General features: G+C 37.6%; 1 protein-coding gene across 1 annotated transcript; it reads right to left on the minus strand.

Annotated features, from left to right (window-relative positions):
- Window positions 1–9,172: 9,172 nt before the first annotated feature.
- Window positions 9,173–18,442, minus strand: ND-B17 (NADH dehydrogenase (ubiquinone) B17 subunit). Its single transcript, XM_081742287.1, has 3 exons — window positions 18,154–18,442; window positions 13,736–13,834; window positions 9,173–9,494 (listed from the first exon to the last, which is right to left on the minus strand). Exons 1-3 carry the CDS (start codon window positions 18,400–18,402, stop codon window positions 9,354–9,356), a joined length of 489 nt encoding a protein of 162 aa, XP_081598413.1. The 5' UTR covers window positions 18,403–18,442; the 3' UTR covers window positions 9,173–9,353.
- Window positions 18,443–25,846: the final 7,404 nt, after the last annotated feature.

The raw sequence follows: 25,846 nt of genomic DNA on the forward strand, positions 1-25,846 counted from the left end.
GTTCGAATTATCCAATATTTCGAATTATCCAAGTTCGAATTAACGAGACTCCACTGTATATATATATATATATATATATATATATATATATATAAAATTTTTCAAGTCGAAAATAGATCCTTCTTTACAAAGACATATCGTTGACCGTCTCGCAGAACCGTGAACAGTATCCCTGTGTTAGATCCATATTCCTTGGATCAACGTATAGAAGCGTAGAAATATGAGCTGTGCTCAATTAATGGGCCAAATAAATACTCGCTTTGTAGAGCCTGTCAGAAGACGGGAGCTGCTTCGTCTTTTCAGGGTTGGCAGTCTAGTTTGTTTTAAGATAGATTTGTAAGTGTCAGAAGCACACTACTTTCTTGTTGTTTATTTTTATTTTAAATCACCTTTCGAGTTTCCTCTATAAAATGTTAAATTGTTATAACATGCTGTTGAAGAACGATTTCTTTTTACTAATTTTGTCGGTTTGTGTGTCTAATATCCTACAAAAGAAACTAGCGGAAAGTTCAGATGTTGCATTAGCAACTTTACCACTATTGTGTATTTCGCCTTCGCGAGAGTGACAGTAGAGGTGAGGTGATTACAGCGTTTTCTCTTTCTCTCTTTGAATCAGGGGCGGATCCGGGGGGGATCAGGGCAATCGCCCCCCCCCCTTCAGAAGAGGAAACTTTCTTATTTTATATATATAAATAAAACTCATCCCAAAGTTTGGAGCCCTTAAAAGTAGCAGTATGACAACCCACCGCCCCCCCAGAAGTCGGTCCTGGATCCGCCCCTGCTCTGGATGTGTGTTTATAGTACACTATATTATGAAATCCCTAACGTACAATGCTTCGAAAATGTCTACGAAGTTTAGCATCCCTTTTTTAGGAACAAGTTTATGCTGTATTAGGAGCTACAGATTAAGGTGGAATTGGAACCACCGTAATGCGTTGGAATTTTCAACGCTCTCTGAATAGGAATCGAACCCGGAACTACGTACATAATGGCTCACGGACTGGCCAATATACCAGCGGGAAGAGCTGTTTCGAAAACATTCGTTAACAGCTCATTAACAAAATTATTCTCACTATTGTGTGCAAGTCACCTGAATGGATTTTAATAGCATATAATAAAATCATTTTCAGCGAACTCTGATGCTTTCTTTTCCCTTTAATTGCTTCCACACCAAAGCAAGTTGAACTAGTATTGAAAAATAAATAAATAACCTTAATGTTTTAGTTTTACGTCGCTATGCCGCTGCAGGAAGCTATCGCTTGCGTAAGACTGCTCAGAAAATACAATTTGAATTTTACAACACTATTAATTGGCGGTTGGGTGTATAAAGTACGTTAAGTGAAAAATTAGTGTTTTAGGGAAATCGCATTTGAATGTTCAGACATAAATCCAAAATCCGGTTTTGGGAAAGTGGTTAGCTGTAGTAGCCCTTCATGTTAATAAGACTGTTTTTTGGATTTATGTCTGAAACCCAAAACCGGATTTTTGGATTTATAGCTACCTGAACTTTCAAAAGCGACTTCCCTAAAATACTAACTTTTGACTTAACGCACTTTACACACCCACCTGCCAATTTATCTACAAGGATATTACAGGATAAACTGAAGGACAGCGGGACTAACTAATACACTGAATATATACGTAGATGGAGGGCAATGGCGGATTTAGGTATTTTGCGGCCTAGGCAATTTATGATCGAAGGCCCATTCGCCGTCACTGCACTACCTCATGATACGCTATCCACTAATGATATTGTTCCAAAGGTTGATTTTTTCTTTTTTTCTTGCGGTCCTGAGCTCAGCGGGCCTAGACCGTTTGCCTAGTCGCAAATCTCACGCTGATGGAGGGAATAATTGGAATACTTTTATCCATGCTGCATTTTCTGATGTCCTGCAGATGATCATTTAAAAACTGTGATCGAATCGATTAGAACATCGTAATTTTATCGGATGACGCACTTGGCCATACATATTTTAAAAATTCAAGGGCAGTGTAGTTGCCCGGGCCGCCCTATGCGCTGATGATCCCTGATCATTCATACTTTTATATTTGGAGTTTTCATTATTATTTGCTATATTCACTCTTTTTCTATGAGTATAAAGTATAAAATTTCATAATTAGTTGATTTTATCCATGTAGTATATTATTTCTTCGAAGTATAGCTCGCACCAAATGATCCCCAACCTTTTTTGATTGACGGCACAATTGTTTAATAGAAATCATAGTAGTGTAAGCCATTGGCATATGCCAGGGAGGTTTTCAGTATTTACCCCCATTCCTCCACTGGAGCAAGATATGGAAAAATAAAATTTACTATATTTAGAAAAACGCTTGTCCTGAATGAAATTGAGTACTTGAACACCCTTGATGAAATCGTAAATACGCCACTGATCTAAGCGTCTATGTTTCGATAAAGCAGTGGCTCTGTAATATAGTATTGAACATTATTGTTTCTGTTGGAGACGTTGTCTGCTACAGCCTGTCTCAAAATTGGTTTTAACTAATTATTAAATCGTTGGTGATTTTTAAATTCTAAAATTTCATGATACACCGATGGTTTAAAATTTAATTGAACACCTTTTCTGTACGACGCTCATCGAATTTTTTTTTGGTAATTACTGAACTTTCGTGACACCTCGTGTAACTGTACAGTTCACGTTCTCAACTTTTTCGGTCTCTGTTTCCCCGGCCTTCGCGTAAAATATATTCCGGCGCCCCTAGCTAAACATGATACAGTACATACTATACGCATAATTACCAGAAGAATGACCACCCAGTCAACAGATCAACGCCTGAACTGAAGATTTGAGATGACTTCGACATTACAGTTCACCACCTCTTCCAGTTGCTATCGAGTATTGCCATACTAGACAATCAGTGGCGCAGCAGTTTCCAATCAACTCCCTCAGGAATATGAAATTTTTGCACATCAGAGATCTTACCATTTTGACTTCGAGTTTGGTGTGGGAGTTTAGTGGTATTGGGACCTGCCTTGACTCGATTCGATCCGACTATTCGTAACATAAGCCTTCCCGGAAAACCAGCACATGACAGTTAAGTCTGTTTACGTATATCAGAGCATCACAAGAAGACGCAAATTAATGTATTTCATGTGTACAGACAGACTGCAATAAACGGAAGAAACACTTCCCTTTTCTTCTACTACCCCTTCGCTAGCTTTTCTTAAATAATAACTTTTCTGTCGACCTAACCTTTCTTAGCTCAGCACCTAACATCGTCTGCTACAACCAGGAACTAGGAAGAATCATGTCTATGAAACGTTTGGTCGCCATATAAAAACTTAAGATAACGAAATCAATTATCTTACTTTAGGGCCAGAGCTAGTGCTGGCTACTCATTCGTATCGTAGAGAGGGATCAGACGCAGATCCTTTGAGACCTAAACCTTGGATCTCATGGACTTTGAATGGATCTCCCCAATAGGAATATGAAATTGATATTGGATGGCTGGAACTCTGTTAATTCCAGGAAAATACTAAAAAATTTCCATGCCAAGATGTCAGAGCATTCCTTAACTCACTCACCCTTTAACCTAATTCTGTATATAATTTTTATTATTACGTTTTTATAATTTGGTTTCTGCAACATTTTTATCGAAGCGTTTCATTTTATTTAAATAATTTACTATGGAACATCCCCACTTTTAAGTTAGTCTTGAGTTAGTACACTTAATGACTACTTGTTAACTTCTTGCATCATCAATACTTTTCGAGCAAGAAGTATCTTTGGTTCGATCCCAAAATCCAGTACTAAAATATGGTATCGAATACTGATTTTTCGTATTGGAAGAATATATGTAGTTAATACATAGCAGTTTTATATTTGTTTATTTTGAGTAAAAAATGTTTAAGGGATACGAGAGCCTATACAGGTGTGCACCAAGTTTATATATAACTGATACGCTAGAATTTTGATGTTTCCAGTTTCCTGTTCAAATGAATGAATGAATGGGGAAAAAAAAAAAACTGCAAATAATATGTTGCCCTGTTTCGCCATATTTCAAGATGTAGTGGCCTATGAAGTCACTGTAAAGAATGTCTTCTTCTTCCGATAACAGTTATAAACATAACGGGCCTTATGCAGTGTATTTCTGACGCGCGATTAGTGCCATACTAAAAGAGTTCGACTAACATACGTTTCCTCCAGTAGTCAGGCCTTTAGCATGACGCTATGCATACGTCAAAACGATTCTGCATAAGGCGGCATGATTTTAAGCATCATTGATACTGCACGGATAGCACTAGGAAGAAGAACGAAAGAAATTATCGGACAATGACAGTAAAATGGTTACTATTATGTAAACCAACATGGATTGATGTATCAGGTGCGAATTGTCTTTTTATCTTTTAATTCGTCACCGAACATGAAATTTGCCAGGAATGAGGAATAGATTTAAATAATTGTACAGAAGGTTGTCCACGATAAAAACAGTACTTTCATTGGCCCTCCCGAACAATGTTATGTCCCGATACATTGGGCACTGCACTTGAACAGTATCAGCTGAGCACTGTCCGTGGCATGATGAATGTAGAAGTGACAGCTTTCTGGAAAGGGTTTACTTGAGGACTTTCTGCCGCCTATTATAGCCACTCAGAAACAGTGAAACGGTGTAAAAGAATTCCCCAAAGCAGAGAAGTTAAATCATATAACACGGAATCTCAAAAGGTAGTTTCCAATATCATCCGGAAAAATCTCGTATTGTGAGCGAGCAGACATCGCCTCACAGAGCGCCAAATCCAAGAGAGATTCAAGACCCCCATGAAATTGTATTAAATATATCTCGCCTCGCAGTGGACAAATGGAAATTGGTGGTGTGCCTAGATGAGACAAGAGAGCTTGCTCTATTATCTGCCATTGAACAGCCGTTCTGATTTTGTACTCCAAGATGATTTTTCCAAGAGATATCTGGAGTTGCCGGCATATTGTAGTCGTGGAACAGTGCCACTCATCGAAGTGTCTTTCAACACCACAATTAACGCAGCTTACTTCCAGAATGTCGTGCACCCTCTGTATGGCACGCACATTCTTCACCTGTACGGTAACGAGACCACAAATGTATGGATCCACATGGGTAAGGCCTTCAACCATACTGCCTCGATCATCGCAGGTGTTCTACGCAAGGGAGGCAGAAGAGACTGTAATTTGAGTGATCCCAATTTCGTCCAACCCTGTTATATCCTGGACGCCTCACCAACGAACTACTGTAAGTTTGGACTTCTAAACACTTGCTCGACGCCGTCCACATAACCTTGCAGGATCTTCTGAAATTTACCAAAGCGGTGATGCATTTCCAGTCTATACATAAGTTTGTTACAAAGGAAACCACGCTACTATGCGATTGTTTGGATCCTGGCCTTCACATCGAACACAATCGGTGGTGGAGAAAAGGGATTTACTGTTATTCAAAATCGACTTATTTTTATTGTGGCAGAAAAGGTAGGTAGGCCTTTTGACCTGTAGAAAAGGCAGGTTTCAAATTAGAGTTGAGTTTAAGATAACGCCCCTTTCAGCAGCGAGGCTATATGAGACGGGACCTACTGATTAATGTGGAATCCGAACCACATGAGCTCCCGCCGGGAATTGAACCCGGGTCTCCTATGCCAAAGGTTTCAAATTAGAGATATCAAGGACTAATTTCATGACATTTTCAAAGGGAATTTAAGTTAGTTTACGTATCTATGAAATAAAAAAGTTTAGGTGAAATGTGAGATCTAGTGAGAAATGATCCTTCAGAGTAATATTTTAATTCTGCTGTCCTTTTATATTTCCCGAATTTATCTGAACAGGTCTCAATGAATTTGCCAATTAAATCTTTAGAATATAATGATTTATTTTCCACAAATGTTAAAACTTACTACATTAATGCAATCTATTGAAGCGGATGAAAATAATGGTTTAATTATTGTCCACTAGATATAGTAAGTAGCATAGAAATCAACTAACACTCGACATTGGACTGGTGAACAAAATGAAATGCAGTGTTCCACATGACAAAGGACTGGAAAGAATTAATGCATGGATGTCTTGATTCCAATTCTTTGTAAATGCCCACTTGCCATTACCATGAAAGCAAGCGAAAAAGCTCAACATTTTATTCTATCCAGTATCAAGACAATCTAGAGCCAGAAATCCTGTTAACCTTGTACGAGTAGTTAAAATGGATCCATCCCAAGATTCATACAGTGAGAAGATATGTAATTTGTTGCAATAGTTATTTTTCATTTTCATAATTTATATACATGTAAACAAGTGGATTTAAAAGCTATTGGCTGTTTAAGATTTCATAACTAGTTTGCTTTCCATACCTATCTCTGCTGTTAGTACGCACCATAAAAGCATTCATGGTACATACAGTTGTTCTTTTCACTATTTATGAAAAAGATAAATAATACCTCTTCATTTTCTTTCCTTTACTGTGTTTCATGATACAAAAGTCATCCCAAAATTAATGCATCCACCGTAATAACTCCTCATGCTATAGAAACATTAGTTCATGAAGAAAAAAAACCTGCATAGCAGATGACGAGACACACAACTTCCGAAGCACATGAACAAAGGGTATACATGAAGAAAAATCTAGTGAAATTTTTCGAGAGAGAGGGGGGACGTAACAAGGTGGACGAAGCCTGGATCTTCTATGGTCCAGAAACCAAAGTGCGTCAAGGATTCAGCTGTTTTCTTCATCGAAATAAATAAAAAAAACCTGCAAAATAAATAACTTCTAGAACAAATAAAAAATGCAACATACAAGTTGACAGTTTCGTTTATCAGCTCTAAAATATAAGCTCTTTAAATTAATTTTCAGAAGAAAATGGGAAACTGGCGGAAACGCATATAGGAACACCGTAAACATTATCTGATTCGAACGGTATTCGCACCACACAATTTGTGTGGAGAGCGTGTTCATGTTGGTTTGAAGGTTCCACCACACCGGGAATCTTAGGAGCAGGATGACGATGGTATGTGAATGTTGTCCGTTAACATGACGCATGTAGGTGTACGAATAAGTTCTCTGAAATGCCACAAAGACTAGCGAATGCCCATTGTGCAATTAAGTGAACTTGAAGGTGGTTGTATAGTAGAGCTCCGAGAGGCAGGTGGCCATTTGCGGGGTTAGTATGTCAGTGGTCCGCTAATAGAAAGATGGAAGGCATAACATTCCCAGTTTACGAGCCTTTGTGCGTGGACTAAGCAGGGGTTACGTTCAGGCCGTTCTACCAAGACTATTACCACTGGTGCAATCACAGCTACCGTGGCACCTCATGTAAGCATACAAACACTAAACAATCGATTGTTGGATGCAAGCCTGTTTTCCCACATTCTTTTCCACGATTACACTTGCTCATCACTAAGAATGTTTTCAGAAGTGACTACAGAGGGGAATCAATGATGCGCGTATCCGTAGACGTGCACGTGAAAAACTCTAGCGTGTTCGTATTTGCTACACAAGACTCACACCTGACGTTCTGGTATATGGCAGGAAGCTACAACTACTTACCTCAGGCAGACTTCATTGAGGAATGTGTGACTAGTGTATCGTACATTCATAACTTAGTCGATTCTGTCCGACCTTTTCTGCACACATGTGAGACTCCATATTCCAGCAGAATAACGCGCGGCTGCATAGCACAAAGACAGTTTATCATGCTCTGCTTGGTATACGCTTTGTGCACTGGTGTGCTATGTCTCCTAACCAAGCACGTGGGACGGCGCCTTTTCGTTAGCTATAAGGTAACCAAGAAAGTTCTGTCGCTTTTTAACCCACCACCTTCGAACATCGATATGTCACCTACGACGTACCTGGAAGATCAAAAATAGTCCCCATCAGCATTGACAACCTTCTGCCAACTTTCTGGAAGGCCATGGATTTCATAGCGGTAGAACGGGCCGTAAAGCGAAGAAGGTACCAAGTGCATGTTGCACCTCTACTAGGGATTTGAACTGGCATCCTCTAAGGTGATTGTCCAAGGAACGGAACCGGTGATGATCGGACGATGCAACGTTCGGGTAATATGGCGGATGCAACAGTGTTTCCCATCCAAGGGTAGAATGTCAGCGTCTGCGATTCAGAAGTGCTGGCTCAAGAGTTTTTCTTGAACACGGTTCAACTGCTGACAGTACACAGTTGCACTGATGCCCTGACCAGCTGGTAGCAGCTCCCGATGTCGCGAGCAGTCCACCAAACACAGAGGAGGACCTTCTGGTGCAGTGCTGGTTTCGACTGTTTTGGAACCCGTTCATAGGATGCTAACCAATCATGACGGCACCGTGGAGCTTCGTATAGGACTCACTTCTCATCACATGTCAACACCCTGTCCAGAAATAGCTCCTTCCTCAGACGAGACAGCAAAGAAACACAGATGTCTGATCGCGTTACCTTCTGGCCCGGAGTCAAATCACCCCATCGACCCAACTTGTAGTGCTTCTCAAGTTGATGGAGGTGCTGCCGAATGGTTTCTCCACCCACCTTGAATTATAGTCCCAATTCCTCACATGTCTGGCTACTGTTCGCCTCAATTGCTGCCTGAAGATCTTCATTTTGTACATGTGTTGGTCTTCCAGCACGTGGTGCGTCTTCGAGTGTTGTCACCATCCTTAAACTTGTTAAACAACCGCTGCACTGTCCGCGTAGTCACGACACTCTCACCAAAGACCTGGTATACATTCCGCCCCGCTGCGTCGGCGTTTGACCCCAGTTTGAACTGGTAAAGCATACAAGCCCTTATGACGCCCTTCCCTCTGTCCTTACGCAAGTTCACGGCGTAACTGAACTGCCACAACCAGGTAGTATGTTGGTTATACCCATAAAAACTGACTTTGCCTTATCTCCATCCGCATTCAACTCACGCTGTGAAGGCCAATGTAACACAGACTTCTACAGAACTTTCTTGGTTACCTTTATAGTTCCAACAATGACTATCGCGAAGCAACAATGGAGACCTAGAGAGAATGTGGCATACCTCAGGCAAAAAAGCTTGGTATGTTATTAGACCTGGTGAAGATATATCCGTGAACAAATTTTGGTGGCTCTAAATGACTTCTTTGCGAAAAGCTGATGACACATACGCACATTTTATTAAAGAAGATTAACGGTTTATTTTGTGAAACAACTTTGTGGTTGGTTTGGAACCAATTAAAATAAACTCAGGAAGAACATTTAACAAAAGCAATTATTATTAAGGTCTTTTTCTCTATATATACACACACATTCAAAGCTGAAACTGTCTACATTTAGGCCCTGTGGAAACCAACTACATTGCCTGTTATTTACATTAGACACAACACTGAAGTTTCAAAAGTTTCTGATTATCTACTTAAATTATCATTATGTTCTCAGATTGGTGAGTTATTAAATCCTCGATTAGCATAATCCGATGGTTTTGTACGATCGGATACTTTTGGAAATTCTGGATCACCTGGATACACAGCACGTCTTGCCGTCATCACATACCATCCGCCCTTTCTGGTCCAATCCTATAACAGAAAGTATTCAAATGAAAATACAAATGCAAAGTTAAAAATGTTGCTTAGATCTAAACAGTAACAGATCACAGTTTAACATAACGCAAAAGATTTTTAACAAAATGAATTTTTCAAAGCGGATATGAAAGACTAATATTTCATCATTTTCCGATATCAAGCATAAGTATCATATACAGGGTGTTTCAAAACAACACCGACAACGTTTGGTAGGTGATTCCTGACACCAAGATAAGACAAAAAATATAGACCAACTTGGGTGCACAAATGCTTCCCTTCGGAGTTATAGGCTGCCGAAAACAGGAAAAAACGAACTTTACCAATAGCGAACTTTACCCGTAACCATAGCTCTATTACTATCGGACCTATCGTAGTCGGGTCAAGACTTCATTTAGGAACTAGTGTATGCTCTATCCAAACATCCATGTTTTAGAACCGTGCGGTACTTCCGCAACAATTTTTGTAGAGGTAGTTGGTGAGTACTTCAAATTATATGCCCGTAGTCAAACTCCCTCCAAAAAGTAGTTGCGTGAGTACTGTAGGAGTCTGAAACATGCATTTTTGAATAGCGCACATATTAGTTCCTAACTGAAGTCTTGACCTGACTACGGTAAGTCTCATAGTATTGGAGTTATGGACCTTTAAAGTTCATTTTTTCATGTTTGCAGCAGCCTATAACTCTGAAATGACGCACTTCTGCACCCAAGTTGGTCTATACTTTTTGTCTTATTTTGGTGTCAGAAATCATCTCCCAAACGTTGTCGGTGTTGTCTTGAAACACCCTGTATAAATATATATCCTATAAATCATACCAGTTTACCAATACAGGATGTGTACTTTAATTCCAATTATGTTTCCCGCCAAAATCTACTAACTATACAACTACGAAATAGGATCAGTCTAAAATCAAGCAAAACAGAACATATCAATCACATAATACACTCGTTTTTCATCTTTTGTTCCTACTCTTCCCATTGCAATGAGCAGGTAGTTAAGATACTAATTATCTTCCAACAGTGAGCCGCCCGATTGTTGAATCTTTTTAAAAACAGCAATGTGCACAAAGCATTTTGGATTTATACTAGGACAAGGATGCTTTTGTAAACAGGATTTTAGGTTTTAGATTTCTGGACTTCCGGCATCTATGGTTATTTAGCCCGTCAGATATGAGGGATGACGTCCCTCGGCGAGCACACTATCCAGGGAAAGGGAAGGAAGGAAGCGGTTTGGGACCTATAAGAGGTACCATCCCAGCATTTGCCTGATGTGAATGGGCTCATTCAGGGTGGCTGACCTAAAAAAGCTTTCTACACTGTTTCGACTAAGTGTCCCCAACGATAATCGAACCCAGGACCGCTCGCTTTTGTAAACAGATTAGTACTAATAACTATAGATGAATGATGGGTTATTTATTTGACTCTGAAAAATACCTACACTCCCATCCTCAAAAAATTAAAATATAGCACCCAGCAAAGTCATATTGTAGGTGTTTTGGGACCATAAAGGTGTGATCTTGACTGATTATCTACAACTGAGTAAGTTTCATTTCACAGCGTTAAATTACACTAGACTATGCGAGTTCAGTACTCCAATTTAAAGTAGTACATCTGTAATTACTAGTTACAACAGAGTAATAAGATCAAAGATAGAACTTGTTACTCAAGAGAGATTCTATATTAAGACGCCATTACTCGTTATTAGTCCAGTCAAGATAATGATTAACCTTGAACAAATTGCAATAGAAATTAAACGTGCGCCAAAATGATGCTGAGCACATTCTAAGCACACTTAAAAAAGTCCTCAAGAATATTCAATCTGGAAGGCTGTTAAATCCAATATGGCCGCCGTTGATAGTCATTTACGGCAGACATAATAATAAACGGAGTAATTATGTAACTTTGTAACAAAATTACAGGTTCAACATCCCTAATAAAAGTTGTTCACCATTACATGTCCTTTCGAATGAGGCACTGAACATACCTCTAATATACAAGTTGTCTCAAAAGTCCCCTGATATAGGGTAACTCTGTTATTATCAGAGTTACAACAAAATGTAAGAGGGGAAACCGTCTCCAAATTTGATGTTTTCAACCTGAAGTTTATTATTATTATTATTAAAGAATTCATTTAAATGCTATGCTATCTTTGTCTTTTGTGGTGTACACTTTTGTTTCATAGTGCATTGCGCTTATTAAGCTATTTTATTAAACTTAGACCTCCATCGGCCGTTGCCTATGCCAATAGTGCTGATGCTGTAAATAGGACCTGTTTATCAATCCAGAGTTCCAACACATGTTCTCTTGTAATAGTTGATAGTTATCTAGTGTTAGTCTTATTACCTTCTCCTATGTTTGTTTAAATAACGGCCTGTTTTTTTAAATTTATTTTTACGTTTTCGGCCAAAGTTTTAACCGCTTAACAGTTTATCTGATATGATACATTTTGGATTACGTTCACAGAACAATATACTATGCTATAAACAATAACTGGAAGGCTTGAAAAGGCATTCAAATATATTTTAGATTTAGAAATAAGTTACTCCTTATTTTGCATAAACAAAGGTGTATTTTTCTTCTAGGCCACATAAAACTATTAGTTTCTAAGTGGAATACAAGTTATATACATCAAATGAAAGCTTAAGTTTTCTTTATTTATACCCAATCACACTCACAGGTTTATGTGCACCGGCATTGGTTTTAATCATTCTGAAACCAACCAACAACTAAAAAAGGTTGCAGCATCAAAAGTAAAGAAGCCGATAGCTTACCACAACCACAGTAGGTGCAGAAGAACCTCCAACATATAATCAGTTCTTAAAAACTAGAAAAACGCCTATAACTTGTGAGGGAAAAAAGTTTTTTTTTAAAAAAACACACCTCCCAATATCCCCTTCTTCCATATATATATATATATAATACAGTAAAAATAAAACAAAGGGATACACGCCTGAGAATGTTCAACTGCCACATCTCGGTTCCCTAAATTTCGCATTCGCGTTACGCAACTACGTCCGTCCATGGAGAATAGTGGAGTAAACTTTTTTTTCATTTTCAAAAGTTAAATATAAGGGAGTACAAGTAAATCCTACGCTAGCATTGTCTTTCTAATGTAAGCCAAACGTGAAGACACTTCCTGCCGAGGGAGGAGAAATTTCAAGGTAATAATTGCACCAGAAAAGACATCCACAGTGCGAAAGAGCAGAACTAAATTATGTGTACAATGCTACAAACCATTTCACATATGACGTGTATTCTATCAAAAAGACGATGTATTTTTTATTTGATTTTGAGTTTAGCGTCCCTTTCAGCAGCGAGAGTATATGATACGTGAATCTACAGCTTAACGTAAGATTCGAACCACATGAGTTCCTGCCGGGAATCAAACCCAGGTCTCCCACGACAAAGGCACATACGCTAACTTCTTAGCCACGAGGGAGCTCAGAATTTTAGATTTTTGAATAAACTTCTTATAGTTGTTATGGTAATTATATAATTTATATCAACCTATAGTTAAGCATCATGCTTGATGTGTGGATAAATGTTATTTTATATGAAAACATATCTAATAAATTCTCATGAACTTTTTTTCGTTTTCAAAATCTCACCGCTGTCTATCAAACTACTCCCAGTTAATATTTAGTTAAGTGAGAAGAAACATGGTAACAAATCGTATTTTTAGGAATAGAGTCATGTATTACTCGGTCGAGTTACCTCAAAGTCCTCTATTCGTACACTAATGTACCATCTCCTTCTACGATTCATCCACTAAAATAACAAATATTAACAATCATAAATGGATACAGCTAAACCACCGGTTATAATGGGATAACCAAAATGTGTCCTATGCTTAGTATCTCATAGGAAGCTAAAAAATCTGTTTCTTTTTTATAAGTTCTACAACATACTGTCCTATATCTTGCTAATTCTTTGAGTATTTCTCAATTACTTTATCCTCTTCGATATTCATATTTCGAAATCGTGTGTAGTCAAATGGTTTTGAACATTACACTGTTTTGATTCCGTATAGCCAGACAATTCGCAAGCTCCAATTAGAAATAATGGCTTTGAGAGCTGACCCAGTACCACCCAGTTGTATGTGCACCACCTGGTCAACAATCCTTCGTTTACTGTAGGACCTGATGAATTTTCATCACCCTTCCGAGTAAACTTTCTTTTGGAGGATTAAGTATGAAACAAACTTACACTTAAAAACAAAAAAAGTGTTAACATACTTACATTTTGATTATATTTAAAATAGTACGTTATAGCATAAGCTCCAAATAGGATTAATCCTATTTTTCCTGCCCACCACCTAGCTATAACTGCCTTTTCACCCTGAAAGAAAGATTAGATTGATCCATGTAAGTAGAAAACGAAATAATAAAATAATATACATAAAATATATGGAGCCAATTTTAGCGTGATGTCCTTTCTCAGCACATGATACATACGAGCTATGGTTTAACATAAGATCAATTTATGGTCTCGTGACCGTGCATCGAACCTAGGTTATCCGGAATTCACATGAAAAAATAGTACTTGATGCTGAAAATCAATGATTCTGAAGTCTTTCTATTTCTTGAATTTCTCCGTATCTCTATTGGTCGGTTGGCGTTTAGAGTTCTTTTTTGTTATACAATTAGGAAAAAAAAAAAAAAAAAAAACAGACGAGAGGGAGAGCGCGCATTCGTTCGAAGTTACTTAAATATTATGACATGGGCAAACACTTCTCCTTGCTGGCTAATGTATGAAGCACCTATTGTATCCTGAAACATTTACAACCCTTCAAAATGGTATACTCTCCCATTTAATTTGTCTAGGTCTATATTAGAACTAACCTTTACTGGTTCCTCTGCAGCGTCACAAATATTAATTGTGCACTTTCCTTTACGAATTAACAGAGTAATATTTGGTGATTATATAATAAAAGTATTAAGCTAAAATGAAGTCCTAAATTTTGGTAGTATTTTATTTATATTTTTCGAAGGAGATCAATGAAAAGTTAAAGTACGAAGGATTACGCATTTACCGTTTTATTATTATTATTATTATTATTATTATTATTATATAGTTTTCTTCTGCTTTTAATTTTAGTGGTGAATTTGTTTCGGAAATATAACATTTCATAACTCTCTTGCCATACTGATTCATTTAAGGGGTATGCTAACTACGGAAGTTTACCTGAGTAAATTAAAGTCTGTTAGAACTCAAATTCTTACCTTGAACCCCTAACTTTCCATTCATGTTTCAGTTCTCATCCTAGACAATATTTTTGTTCTACCTGGAACCATTGTCAAATGCCAGTGTGTCACAACCAGGAAATACTACTATTTATGAATACATTGTGTATAATTCGGAGCCCATAATCAGAAAGAAAAAAAATCGACACTGAGTATTTAATGGTACACTTCTGTCAAAGTTATTTTTCTAACTACTCTGACTACTTCCTTCTGTCCAATTGCCGTTGGTTGATTAAAGCCGTTTTATAGTTTGCAAAATTGTAGAGTAAATATCACTTATCCTTTGTGCACTCAGATAGCTAAAATATCAATTGAGCCATTCCTTCTGATTGAAAACTCTATGTACAATATTAGCACTTTAACATTTGTTTCTTTCTTTCCTATAATAAAACAGTATCACCCCAGTTCACCTGAACTTTAACGCTCTTGTTTTGTATTCAATTTTACACTCGCTGCTGATATTTTATTTTATTTATTGTTTGTTTGCTTACTTATTACAGGTTTGTACACACACACGAATGTATTAATAAATAGTTTCATGTTCGTGACACATCAGCACTTGACAATTTCAGCGAGAACAGAAAAACGAAATGAAATCTTTAAGTTTAACGTCCCACGATAATGCTGGTTATGCTAAAGGAGACGGTGATAATGAGAAATAAGTGAAATGATGGAATGAAGAAAGTGGGAGGAAACGGGATAACTCCGAGAAAACCCATCAGCACGGTTTGTCCACCACAAAGTCCACACGGCGCGAACTGGGATCGAACCAGGGACCCCAAGCACCGGAGGTGAGCGCTCTACCACTGAGCCACCGCGCCCCCCTAGCGAGAACAGAAATGTCGTCTAGTATGAGCACTTAAACACGAATGGAAGTTAGGGGTACAAGGTAAGATTTTGAGTTTTAAGTCAAGAGCACAATTTAATAACTATAGATTGTTAGGTTAGATTCTATTCCTTCTTGTCTCACTCTGTAACACACGAAAAACAAACAAGAAAAAGAAAAAAGAAAAGAACGACGGCATTATTCGAGCAGACGGTTCTACCAAATTTTGACAAATTTCTTACATTTTCAGGTTAGGTTAAAGTTTTGTAGCTATTTCTTTCCGCAGAGCATGCACTGAATAAGGAGCTTCATTACTACTTGCAGATTAACTTCAGGTGGTCTCAGTATAAGCACAGTGTGGACGTATGGCATAAAAAGTACATTGCATAAAACACGAACCAACTTGTGTAAGTGGTCCCTAAAAAGCACGAATGCTATTTAACGAGTCATGGCAGGAGCGCAACAGAGGGGTGCGCCCGTAGGGAGAAGGCACGTTAGCGACAGGGGCATACGCATAAACAAGGATAGTGGAAGAGCACTTACACATACAATACTTTCACTATCACTCAAAATTCACTTCAATATTTTGCGCACTGACAGTAATTACTTATATGTTCATATCGTATTTTACCTATAAATTTTATATTTGGAAGAACGTTCTGCTTGAGTGAACCAGGAACGACAAAGTAAAATAAGTTTTCCAAACAGTAATAATGCATCAAGGCTCAAGGCAACATATTCGTACTCTCACTTATATCGTGCTTGATAAGCTTTGCTAGTATGTACTGGTTCCCCATGGAGAATTAAAGAGTTCTTTCACTTATCCTTTTTTATTTACTCATTCTAAAATAAGAGTTTGTTGCCTACTTTATAAAATCCTAAATAGTCAATGAATAATTCCTAAAAGTATGGCGTTTCTCCTCCTTCCCAAACGGGAAGTAGCTCTCGTAAACTACACCATAAGTCAGCGTTTCCCAACATTTTTCAACTTGCGGCACACTACAGGTGTAACTTGAATTCTTGCGGCACACTCATAGATATTATTATTATTTGTAAATATAAAATATAGTAGTATTTTTTCTCTGTGATTACTGATCATCTCACAGAGAAGAAAGCTCGATCACTGGTTTTCCCCCGTGATCATTATGCATATTTTCAATTCTAATTTAAAACTTGACAACAATTGCAATGAAATATAGGACTCAGGTTTCTAAAAATACAATTCCTTTTTCGAAAACTGTATCCAACCTTTCACGAAGAAGGAAAATCAGTAAATAATGAACGAACAAATAAATCTCTTTTACTTTTAAAACACAAATGTAGGTAATTTGTATGCACGTTTGCTTTGTCACAAGGATTGAATGATATTTTAAAATTTCAAGTTACGAAATTGTCTGTAACAATTAAGAAGCAATAATGGTCATAACAATGATAACAACTACTTTTTTGAACATCAAAAATGTACAGAAAAGTAAGTCAGTATGAAACTTAAAATTGTAGATTTATAGTAGAGGTTCATAATAATGTGAAATACAAATATACATTTTTCCCTGTCTTGCAATTTGATTGATATAGAATTAATAATTTTGTTTCAATTTCCTCGCGGCACACCGGTTGGGAAACGCTGCCATAAGTTGTAATATTAAAGTAAACCGGACTTTCATTTTTCAACATTGTAACTGTCAAATATGCATTTTGTATTCAGCTATTCTCAACCTGCACCGTTGTTTTCGCTGTCGGTTTTTAAAAAAATGAAATCTTGGAGTTTTACGTACCACGGTTATGCCGGTTAGGCTAAAGGAGACGGTGATGATGAGTAATGAATGAAAATGTTGGAATGAAGAAAATAGGAGGAAACGGGAGAACCTCGAGAAAACCCACGCACACGGTGTTTGTCCACCACAAAGTTCACTTGGCGGGGGCTGGGATCGAACCCGGGACCCCAAGCACCAGAGGTGAACGCTCTACCACTGAGCCACCGCGGCCCCGCTGTCGGTTTTAATTCGTAACTTTACCGTTCGGAATTTTGTCGGGATATAGTATACGTAAAGCCGCGTCAGTTCCCGAAGGAGCTGGACGCTCATACTTTTAGGGATTATTCATTGAGTATCTACGAACTTACGAAGGGGGTAACAAAGCGACTTTGATTTACTTATCGACTGATACGAAAATAAAAAAGAACATACCTGTACTTTATATCTGCATTGTTAGTGCCCTTGTACTTTATCTATGACTCTGTGTGTGGGGGGGGGGAGATTTAACGCATATCGCATGTCTTGTGCACATGGATACTTCTTACTATTGCACTACGTAGAAAATTTATGGTATTTCATGTAGAAGTGGTAATAGAACACAGAAGAAACGCAGATCACGGCGTTCTCATGTATACTATTACCTTTTGTCGTTCTATTGACACTGGAAGTGACGAAAGCAGTCACCCTCGGTTGAGAAACTCTTTGCATACAGATCAAAGTATCCGTACTATTAATTTACCTTGCACTAACATTACATATACTTACAAATGGAGGCTAAAATTAATGTATATGAGTTCAAACATTGCACTGAAAACACTATTATTATAAACTTACCAATGAGGGTACCAAAGGCTTGAAAATCAAGTCTAACGGAAGACGGTATGCCCTACGAATAGGATTGTACCTAGCTTTATACCATTCACGTGTAATGGGTCGAGGCTCGTTTGGAGAGAGTATTTGATCTTGCAACCATTTTTTTCTCCACATACGCTCTTCATCTGTCATACCAGTTAATCTCTCTCTCTCTCGGGCCATACGGCCCTCGATAGCCATAGGCTTAACACCTCCTGTATGGGAAGCCATGTTTACTATTCCAACAACAGCAGAAAGGAAGAGTGACGCTCAACTGTTTTCTTCACTGAGCCTACTTCCTGTATGAGAAATTTCGAAGCCTCCGATGTAAGAAGCGATTTTGGAATATCGCAAAATTGAACTTAAATTTTTGCGTTTCATTGACAGAAACCGTTACGGAATTGAAGTTCATTAATTACATCGCATTCTCTTCTTCTTCTTCTAGATATTAATATAAGTGTTATAGTGCGTCCAGTAAGAGAACGTCTCTGACAGCTTGCAGTGACATTGCCACTACTCGCGTGTCAAGGTTTTTCTTCGGTGCAACTGTAGGGGCAATTTAATTAATGTTATAACACAGAGTGATCGTGGTTGGTAACACTGGTATCAAAGTAGGGACTGAATGACCCACCGCATGTGGTAAGAAACGTCAGAGACCATCTCTTGTTGGCCGTGCTATAAAGAGGGTTCATTGACTTAACGATGTTTTAAGAGGCTACGAACGTTGTTTGTTGAAAAAACAAAACAAAACAAAAAAATGAATTAAAGCAGAAATTTTCATTCTTAGATTAAGGGAGGAATATTTCAGGCAACACATGAATTGTTTTCTTCATCAGAGAAAATACTCACAAAATGTTTTGCATCATCCAAAGATCATATATATATATATATATATATATATATATATATATATATATATATATATATATATATATATATATATATATATATACCGGGTGCACCATTTATAATGTCCCACCTTTATAACAGAGGAACCAAGAGAGATAGAGAAGCGAAACTTTGCATAAAACAACTACAAAAAGGGGCACATCTATTCATGTATTGGGTAACATCACCAGGTGAACAGTGTTGCCAACCCAATATAAAGTTATGATTTTTTAAATGGAATGACCTAAATTTAATTTCATAATTCGAATCAGCAATGAAAACAAAGACGAAAGAGATGACACTCGAAGATCAGTGTTGCATACTTTTTGAGAAATATTGTAAAACATGTGTCAAATTTAAACGCCTTTAACACACACAAGGAATGAAGTAGTAACTATTTGTGCACATTAAATGAAATACTGGGAAGAACTCTTTGAAATGACTTCAAGTTTAGAAGGATCAGCTAAACAGTGTTGCCACAACAGGAGAGAGAAAAGTTGAATTTGGAAATAGTGCAATAACTTGAAAAAGGTCCCTAGTACAGTATGATTTAAAATTCATACAGCAAATCAGTATGTCATAAGGAGCATTGTCACGTTTATTTGAGAGCGATAAGTCAAGTACTTACCAAGATATTCGGTACTCTGTAAAAGCTGAGAATTTTGTGCTGTACAAGATGGTAACGCTGTTTCAAAATTCCCTTTTTTCCCTCAGCGTTAGAGAAATCGTGAAGAACTTTTTAAAATGAAATAAAACATTAATCAATGGACATACAATAAAATGAAACCCATTTGAGTTCTTGAAGGGACAAATTAAACTTAATGTGGATATAAATTGTTCTTGAGTTAGTAATACGAATTCACATTTCAACAAGATGGAAAAAATGTTTACGAGAGTTACCTAACAGCTATTTCGTGCGGTGAATATACTTATTTTCGTGCAACTTTAGGGGAGTAATATCGAAACAATTCAATATTATCTGTAAATATTACCGACTTGTTACTATTTCTTTTTTAAACACGAATGAATGAAATAAGTAACAGTTTGTTCCAATTGAAGCAATACAAAGGATGATTTGCAAGCACAATTTCTTTGGCTGTTTTGTAGCTGGTGGGTGTAGCCAAGCGGTATAACCATGATAATTACTCACTTTCTTCGTTTGCACGTCTAAGGGGATCATTCGGAAGCAATGTTCAAGAAATTGTACATACAAGAAATGCAAGAAGTCATTATAACTGCTATGCCGATGATCACTAACAAAATGTTAAATATTGCTTTGCGTTGACGCAATACATATCGGAATAGTTCCCCAAGTCTCTGGCATTACCCATTAGGTCACGAAACAAATTTCTTTATGTGGTATTATTTGTACAGATGAACTCTCACTTAGGAACTTAAAATTTTAAAGTCATTGGCTCTAAAGTATTTTTATTTATTATTGTTTTGCTACCATATTATAGATCTTTACAAAGGTTAGCTGTATGAGTTGTAGCCTATATTCACCAATGAAATAGGCATTTTTTTTCTGGAAATACCTAATTATATTTATCATAAATTTCGTGTATTTTTTTAAAATTTCTACTTTGCCACTAACTTGTCAAACTGTACGTTATCTGTATTTGTCAGCTCATTTATTGAATGTATAGTTACAAATCATCGAATTAGTTGAAACGCGCTACTGCTTTTCATGTGAAGCTCGACATAATATTTTAAGTACATTTTTAGGAATATTTCTCGTGCAGCTTTACTTTTGCAGCACAGCTGGAAAGAATTGTTCAAAAATTACAAGTCTTTCACAAATTTCTTCTTATTGTTTACTAAATGATATGATTTGCGCTGGCCGACATGGAAACTTGTCAAACTTGTCAAACTTAAATTTCAAGGGGACCATCATAATCAATTGTTGAAAAATTAAAATTCTTCTAGGATTTGCGCGTAAATACGGCGTCCGGGTGTATGCATAAAAACTGCAATGCAAAGCACGAATGTTATCTCACCGAGTCACGGCAGGGCGAAGCTGAAGGGCGCGAGCTCTAGAGAGGGGGTGCGTCCGAAGGGAGCAGGTGCGTCAGCGAAGATTGGTATATGCAATAATAAAGATAGTGAAATGTGTGGATTTTGGTAATGATATGAGTTTCAATAATACTTGTCACGGTTTCATAGCGTTCCACTTGTAAACATAAAATACAACTTCTGTACACTGTGCACAAATACAGCACTGGTGGAAAATAGTTTCTAATACAACCATCATTTATATGCACTCACTTATTTTATTCGTAGTAAAGTACTCGTAAGGCTTTTACACTATACTCTGCGTCAACCGAATTGGCGTGTGGCATCAACCAATAAACTCACAGTGCGCTGTTACTAAACCTTCAGGGAGGAATCAAATCATTCATAATTAATTTTGTTCGTATTTGTGGACAATTATGAATGATTAGGTTCCTCCCTGAAGGCAGGGACGTACGCAGGGGTGGGTCCTGGGGGTCCGGACCCCCCGAAATCCGGACTTTTTTGTAAATTTAGTCTAATTTTAGGGGCAATTTTACAAATTTTAATATAATTTAGCTTGAAATTGTGTTTGGACACTCCCGAAATAAATTCCTGCCTACGTCCCTGCCTGAAGGTATAGTAACAGCGCACTGCGAGCTTGTTGGCTGATGCCACACGCCAATTCTAGGGACGCGAACTATAGTAACCTAGACATCGAAACATAAAATACAAGTGTATTACTTTGTATTTAACTCTATCGCTTGCAGAAATTTTTTAATGTCTTTTCATGCGAAGTACGGAATTTTACATGTAAATCTTTCAAAATTTGGTGCGCCAAAAGTAAAAAAGCACTATATTTACTATAAATTTAAAGGTAAATAAGTTGACCAAAATGCAAGTACAGTAGAGCGTCGATTATCCGAACGTCGGTCAACCGAACGACCGCTTAACCGAACTGTGTACTCCCTCGCACCTGTTACTCTCCCACTCTACCGTCCATCATCCCCCTCATTCCCAAACCGTTTCCCACAGTAGTCGCCGCACTGAGCCACCGCTGGCGGAACATTGCTTCTAATGGGGCCTTCATAAGGCGCTGCTGACCGGCCAAGCCGCCAGTCGCTGTGTTTCTACAATCAGCACACTTCTGTGGGTTTGGCACTGGCTGTAGAAGTACAGTCGAATACAGTACAGTACAGTTCAATTATCCGAACACCCATGTCCCCCAATTACTTCGGATAATCGACGCTCTACTGTAGTAGCAAGTAGTAAGAATGACGTAATGTACTATACACTGGCTCACGCACAACAATGCATGATATGTTTAACTTTTGTAATATAGTGCTGATGGGGTTCATTAAAATTTTATTTAGGTGTTTTTTTCTTTCTTCTTTTCTTGAACATAAAATATGAGTTAGGATACGTAGGTTGGCTTTGGTTAGCTTAGTTTAGTATACATTTGGTAAATTCCTTCTATAATACTGCAGCAAACATAAAAATTTGTGAATTGTGCATTAATATCACAAAAATCATAGATTCAAGTTTTCTCTTACATATACAACTGCTAGGTCGTAATTAATGAATCTCTTAAAATGTTTTATACGGCTTCATTCTGCAGTGGATTGTGTTAACGAAATGTAAAGATTTTTTTTTTTTTTTTTACGATTCTCGGTATGCAATTACAATTATTTATTGCATTGTTTGTGTTCGTTAGCGATCCGCAAATTTTGCGAACATTATTACGAAATTAGACTCATATACTGTTATTTAGCGTGGCACATAGACTGTTACTTGTTATGGTACCAATAGCTTCTAATGTTTGCATTTAGTGTTTAGATGTACCGTTACGTACAATATTATGTCCTAGCAACTATTCGGAATATTTTTTGCAATATATTGTAGGACAGTCATTTCAAAAGTTCTGCACACTGAAAGATGTTATACAAGCTAATAATTTATAGTACAAAATACCTTTACAGGCCGTCAATACAATCTCCATACTTATTTATGACAGCTTCCCAACTTTTGGCAAATTCTGTATTCTGGATATTGCACCTTCATTGTTGAGGTGCCTGATCACTCGGGTCACCTCACTGAAAGCTTTCTCAATCTAATCTAAACGTTTTCCACAGACTAGTTCTTTTAATTTGGGAAACAAATCAAAGTCTGGTGGGATCAAATCAGGACTATAGAATATTGGGAAGGGAAATATTTCCCATCCATACTTGTTAATTGCACCCTTACTTGTAGAGCAGTATGCGGCCTTGCATTATCGTTCAGAATGAGGACAGCAGCTGCAAGCATGTCGGGATTCCTTTCAATAATTTTCGGGCGCAAAACATTTTGCAGAAACAGCTTGTAGTATACGCCTGGTATAGACGTCCCCTGTGTCACTCTATTGTAGTCATCTCTTCATTCGTATCATACGCGATCATCGTGAGTTAAACGTTTGATTGTTGCTAGCGGAATTTCTTCGGGCGTGAAGAGTCTGAACTGTTTTATTGTGACGACTAAAACTTCAATTCTGGTTCAAACTCTCGTATCCAGGTTTCATCAATTCAACAGTCGTTTGAAAAGCTGATCTCCTTCTGTTTGATAACGTTGAAGCAATTTTTCTGCGATTCTTTTACAACATGCTTTCTGCTCTTTACTAAGACCATGCGGAACCCATCTCATCTTCATCTTCAGCTTCTCAGTAATGATTCTGTAAAGTGAAGTGACAGATATTTTGGCCTCATATGCAATTTTCTTACATGTTTTCGTCGACCTCTCTCAAAATGTCATTCACAATAATCTCAGGAGTGTAGTCTGTTCCAGTTGATGATCTTTCACTTCTTGGGGTGTCCGCAGTGCTTACACGACCTTCACGGAAAAGGGCTGAGCACCGAAATACAGTGCTATGATCCACTACACTATTCGACAAACCTCCAACAAAACATTGTAAATTTCAGTTGGATTCTTTCCACATAGAGTTTCGATGTTGATATAGGAACGCTTATCATTATGTGTAACCCAATTTCAGGCAGGTTCACCACTGAATTTCGCACAACACAGCTAAGCAAACCAGAAAACATAGAAACAATCGTCAAGCGCAAACACTGACCCACAACTGACCTAAAAGTGAACTTGATCAAACCACTCAAACGATCGTGCATAGGCTGTCTGCAAGACTTTTGAAATGACCCTCGTATTTATACCTGGACCCTCTAATTTCGTAACGGTTTGCGTCAACACAAAGCGAAAATAAGCATTTCGGTTTTTACTTTTACGTGGTGACGTGTTTGTTTTCTATGGACACAGTTCCACGTAGCTGACAGGATGGTGCTTGTCTCTCGCTTGTTTACCTTTACGCGCATATACACGAACGAACAAAAGCCCGTCTGAGTTTCCAACTTCGTTCTGTTCAAATAGATGAAATGATAGTTTCTAGTGACCACCATGCAGAGGTTTGTACGTATTTTTCCGAGAATAATCGCTTTTCAGACATCATTTTGCAGTATATCACAAATCTATATTCAATTATTGTGAACGATTGTACAAATAACAAAAGATTTTGATTGAATTATAATAGGAAAATTGTGTGGTTATGCCTTCTTAAACTGCGAGGGCACGGTTGATCAGTGGTACAGAACTTACCTCTGGTGCGTGGGGTCCCTGATACGATTTCCGATCCAGTAAGTTTGCGGTGGATAACATCGTGTCCATGGGGTTGTCGGGTACTCTCGCTTTCTCTCACATTCTCATCCCAGTAATTCTTCTATCATCAGTCACTTGCTTTAATCATTGTCCCCTTTAGTCTAAATGTTATAAACGTGGGACGTTATACAGAAAGTTACGCTACGCTAAGGAATACGATCTCGTATATAATTTGCAGAAGAACTATGGAATATTCTTTACACAGTATGTTTACAACTTACCCACCTTTGCTAACGCGTCTGGTCCCTAAAGACACCTTGAGTTTCCACTACTTTGGCCCTGCCCTAACTTGGTTAAATACTTCCTTGCTTTTTGTGGCCATCCAGCATAGATTTGATTTTTCTTTATACTGTACTCGTTTACTCGTCAACTCACTACGGATCCAACCGTTCATGGTCCCACCAGGTTCTCCGTTTCTTATCCGATCACATATATTTCTTGTTATTAATGGCCACTTAACAGGGGTTGTTTGGTGTTTGTTCCACTATAGCTTTTATGGCATATTTCTACGTACTGTACTTTTACTCATCACGTTTGAGTCCTCATAAGGGAATCGGCACCTATGAATCCATAAATGCACTCACTTCTTAAAAAACAATATTAATACATTATTTGTAGTTAATTTCGTGGTGAATGAAATACAAAATAAGTTGTGTATGGTCCCCTAAAATTGGATAGTACGTATAAATATTGGATGATTTGAAAAATTTTGCTAAAATTTAAGAGAACATAGCCTATGTATTTTCAATTAAAATTTTACAACTATTAATATCTACGTTTTATTGTCTTTTCTAACTTATATTCAGGAGAAAGAAATTAAATTAAAGAAATATATGTTTATGATGATCAAGAAACAATTATTCGTAACATACATTACAAAATTCATGAAATAGAAATCATTTTCTGTTTCCTTATTGTAAATAGTTTGTTTTAATTTGGCATGTCACAGAATATAACTTATTCACAGATTAGTACTTTAATATTTCTCCCACGCAGAGGGAAAAAAGGGAATTTTGAAACAGCGTTACCATCTTGTACAGCACAAAATTCTCAGCTTTTACAGAGTACCGAATATCTTGGTAAGTACTTGACTTATCGCTCT

The sequence above is a fragment of the Thermobia domestica genome, chromosome 16, assembly GCF_964235325.1.
Source record: "Thermobia domestica chromosome 16, izTheDome1.hap1.1, whole genome shotgun sequence".
Taxonomy (NCBI): Eukaryota; Metazoa; Arthropoda; class Insecta; order Zygentoma; family Lepismatidae; genus Thermobia; species Thermobia domestica.

Excerpts from the sequence above, each read along its gene's own strand:
- ND-B17 (XM_081742287.1), bottom strand. The coding sequence starts at position 18,402 with ATGGCTTCCCATACAGGAGGTGTTAAGCCTATGGCTATCGAGGGCCGT. Across the intron at positions 13,835-18,153 it reads AGCCTTTGGTACCCTCATTG|GGTGAAAAGGCAGTTATAGC; the intron begins GTAAGTTTATAA and ends TCTTTCTTTCAG. Across the intron at positions 9,495-13,735 it reads ATTTTAAATATAATCAAAAT|GATTGGACCAGAAAGGGCGG; the intron begins GTAAGTATGTTA and ends TTTCTGTTATAG.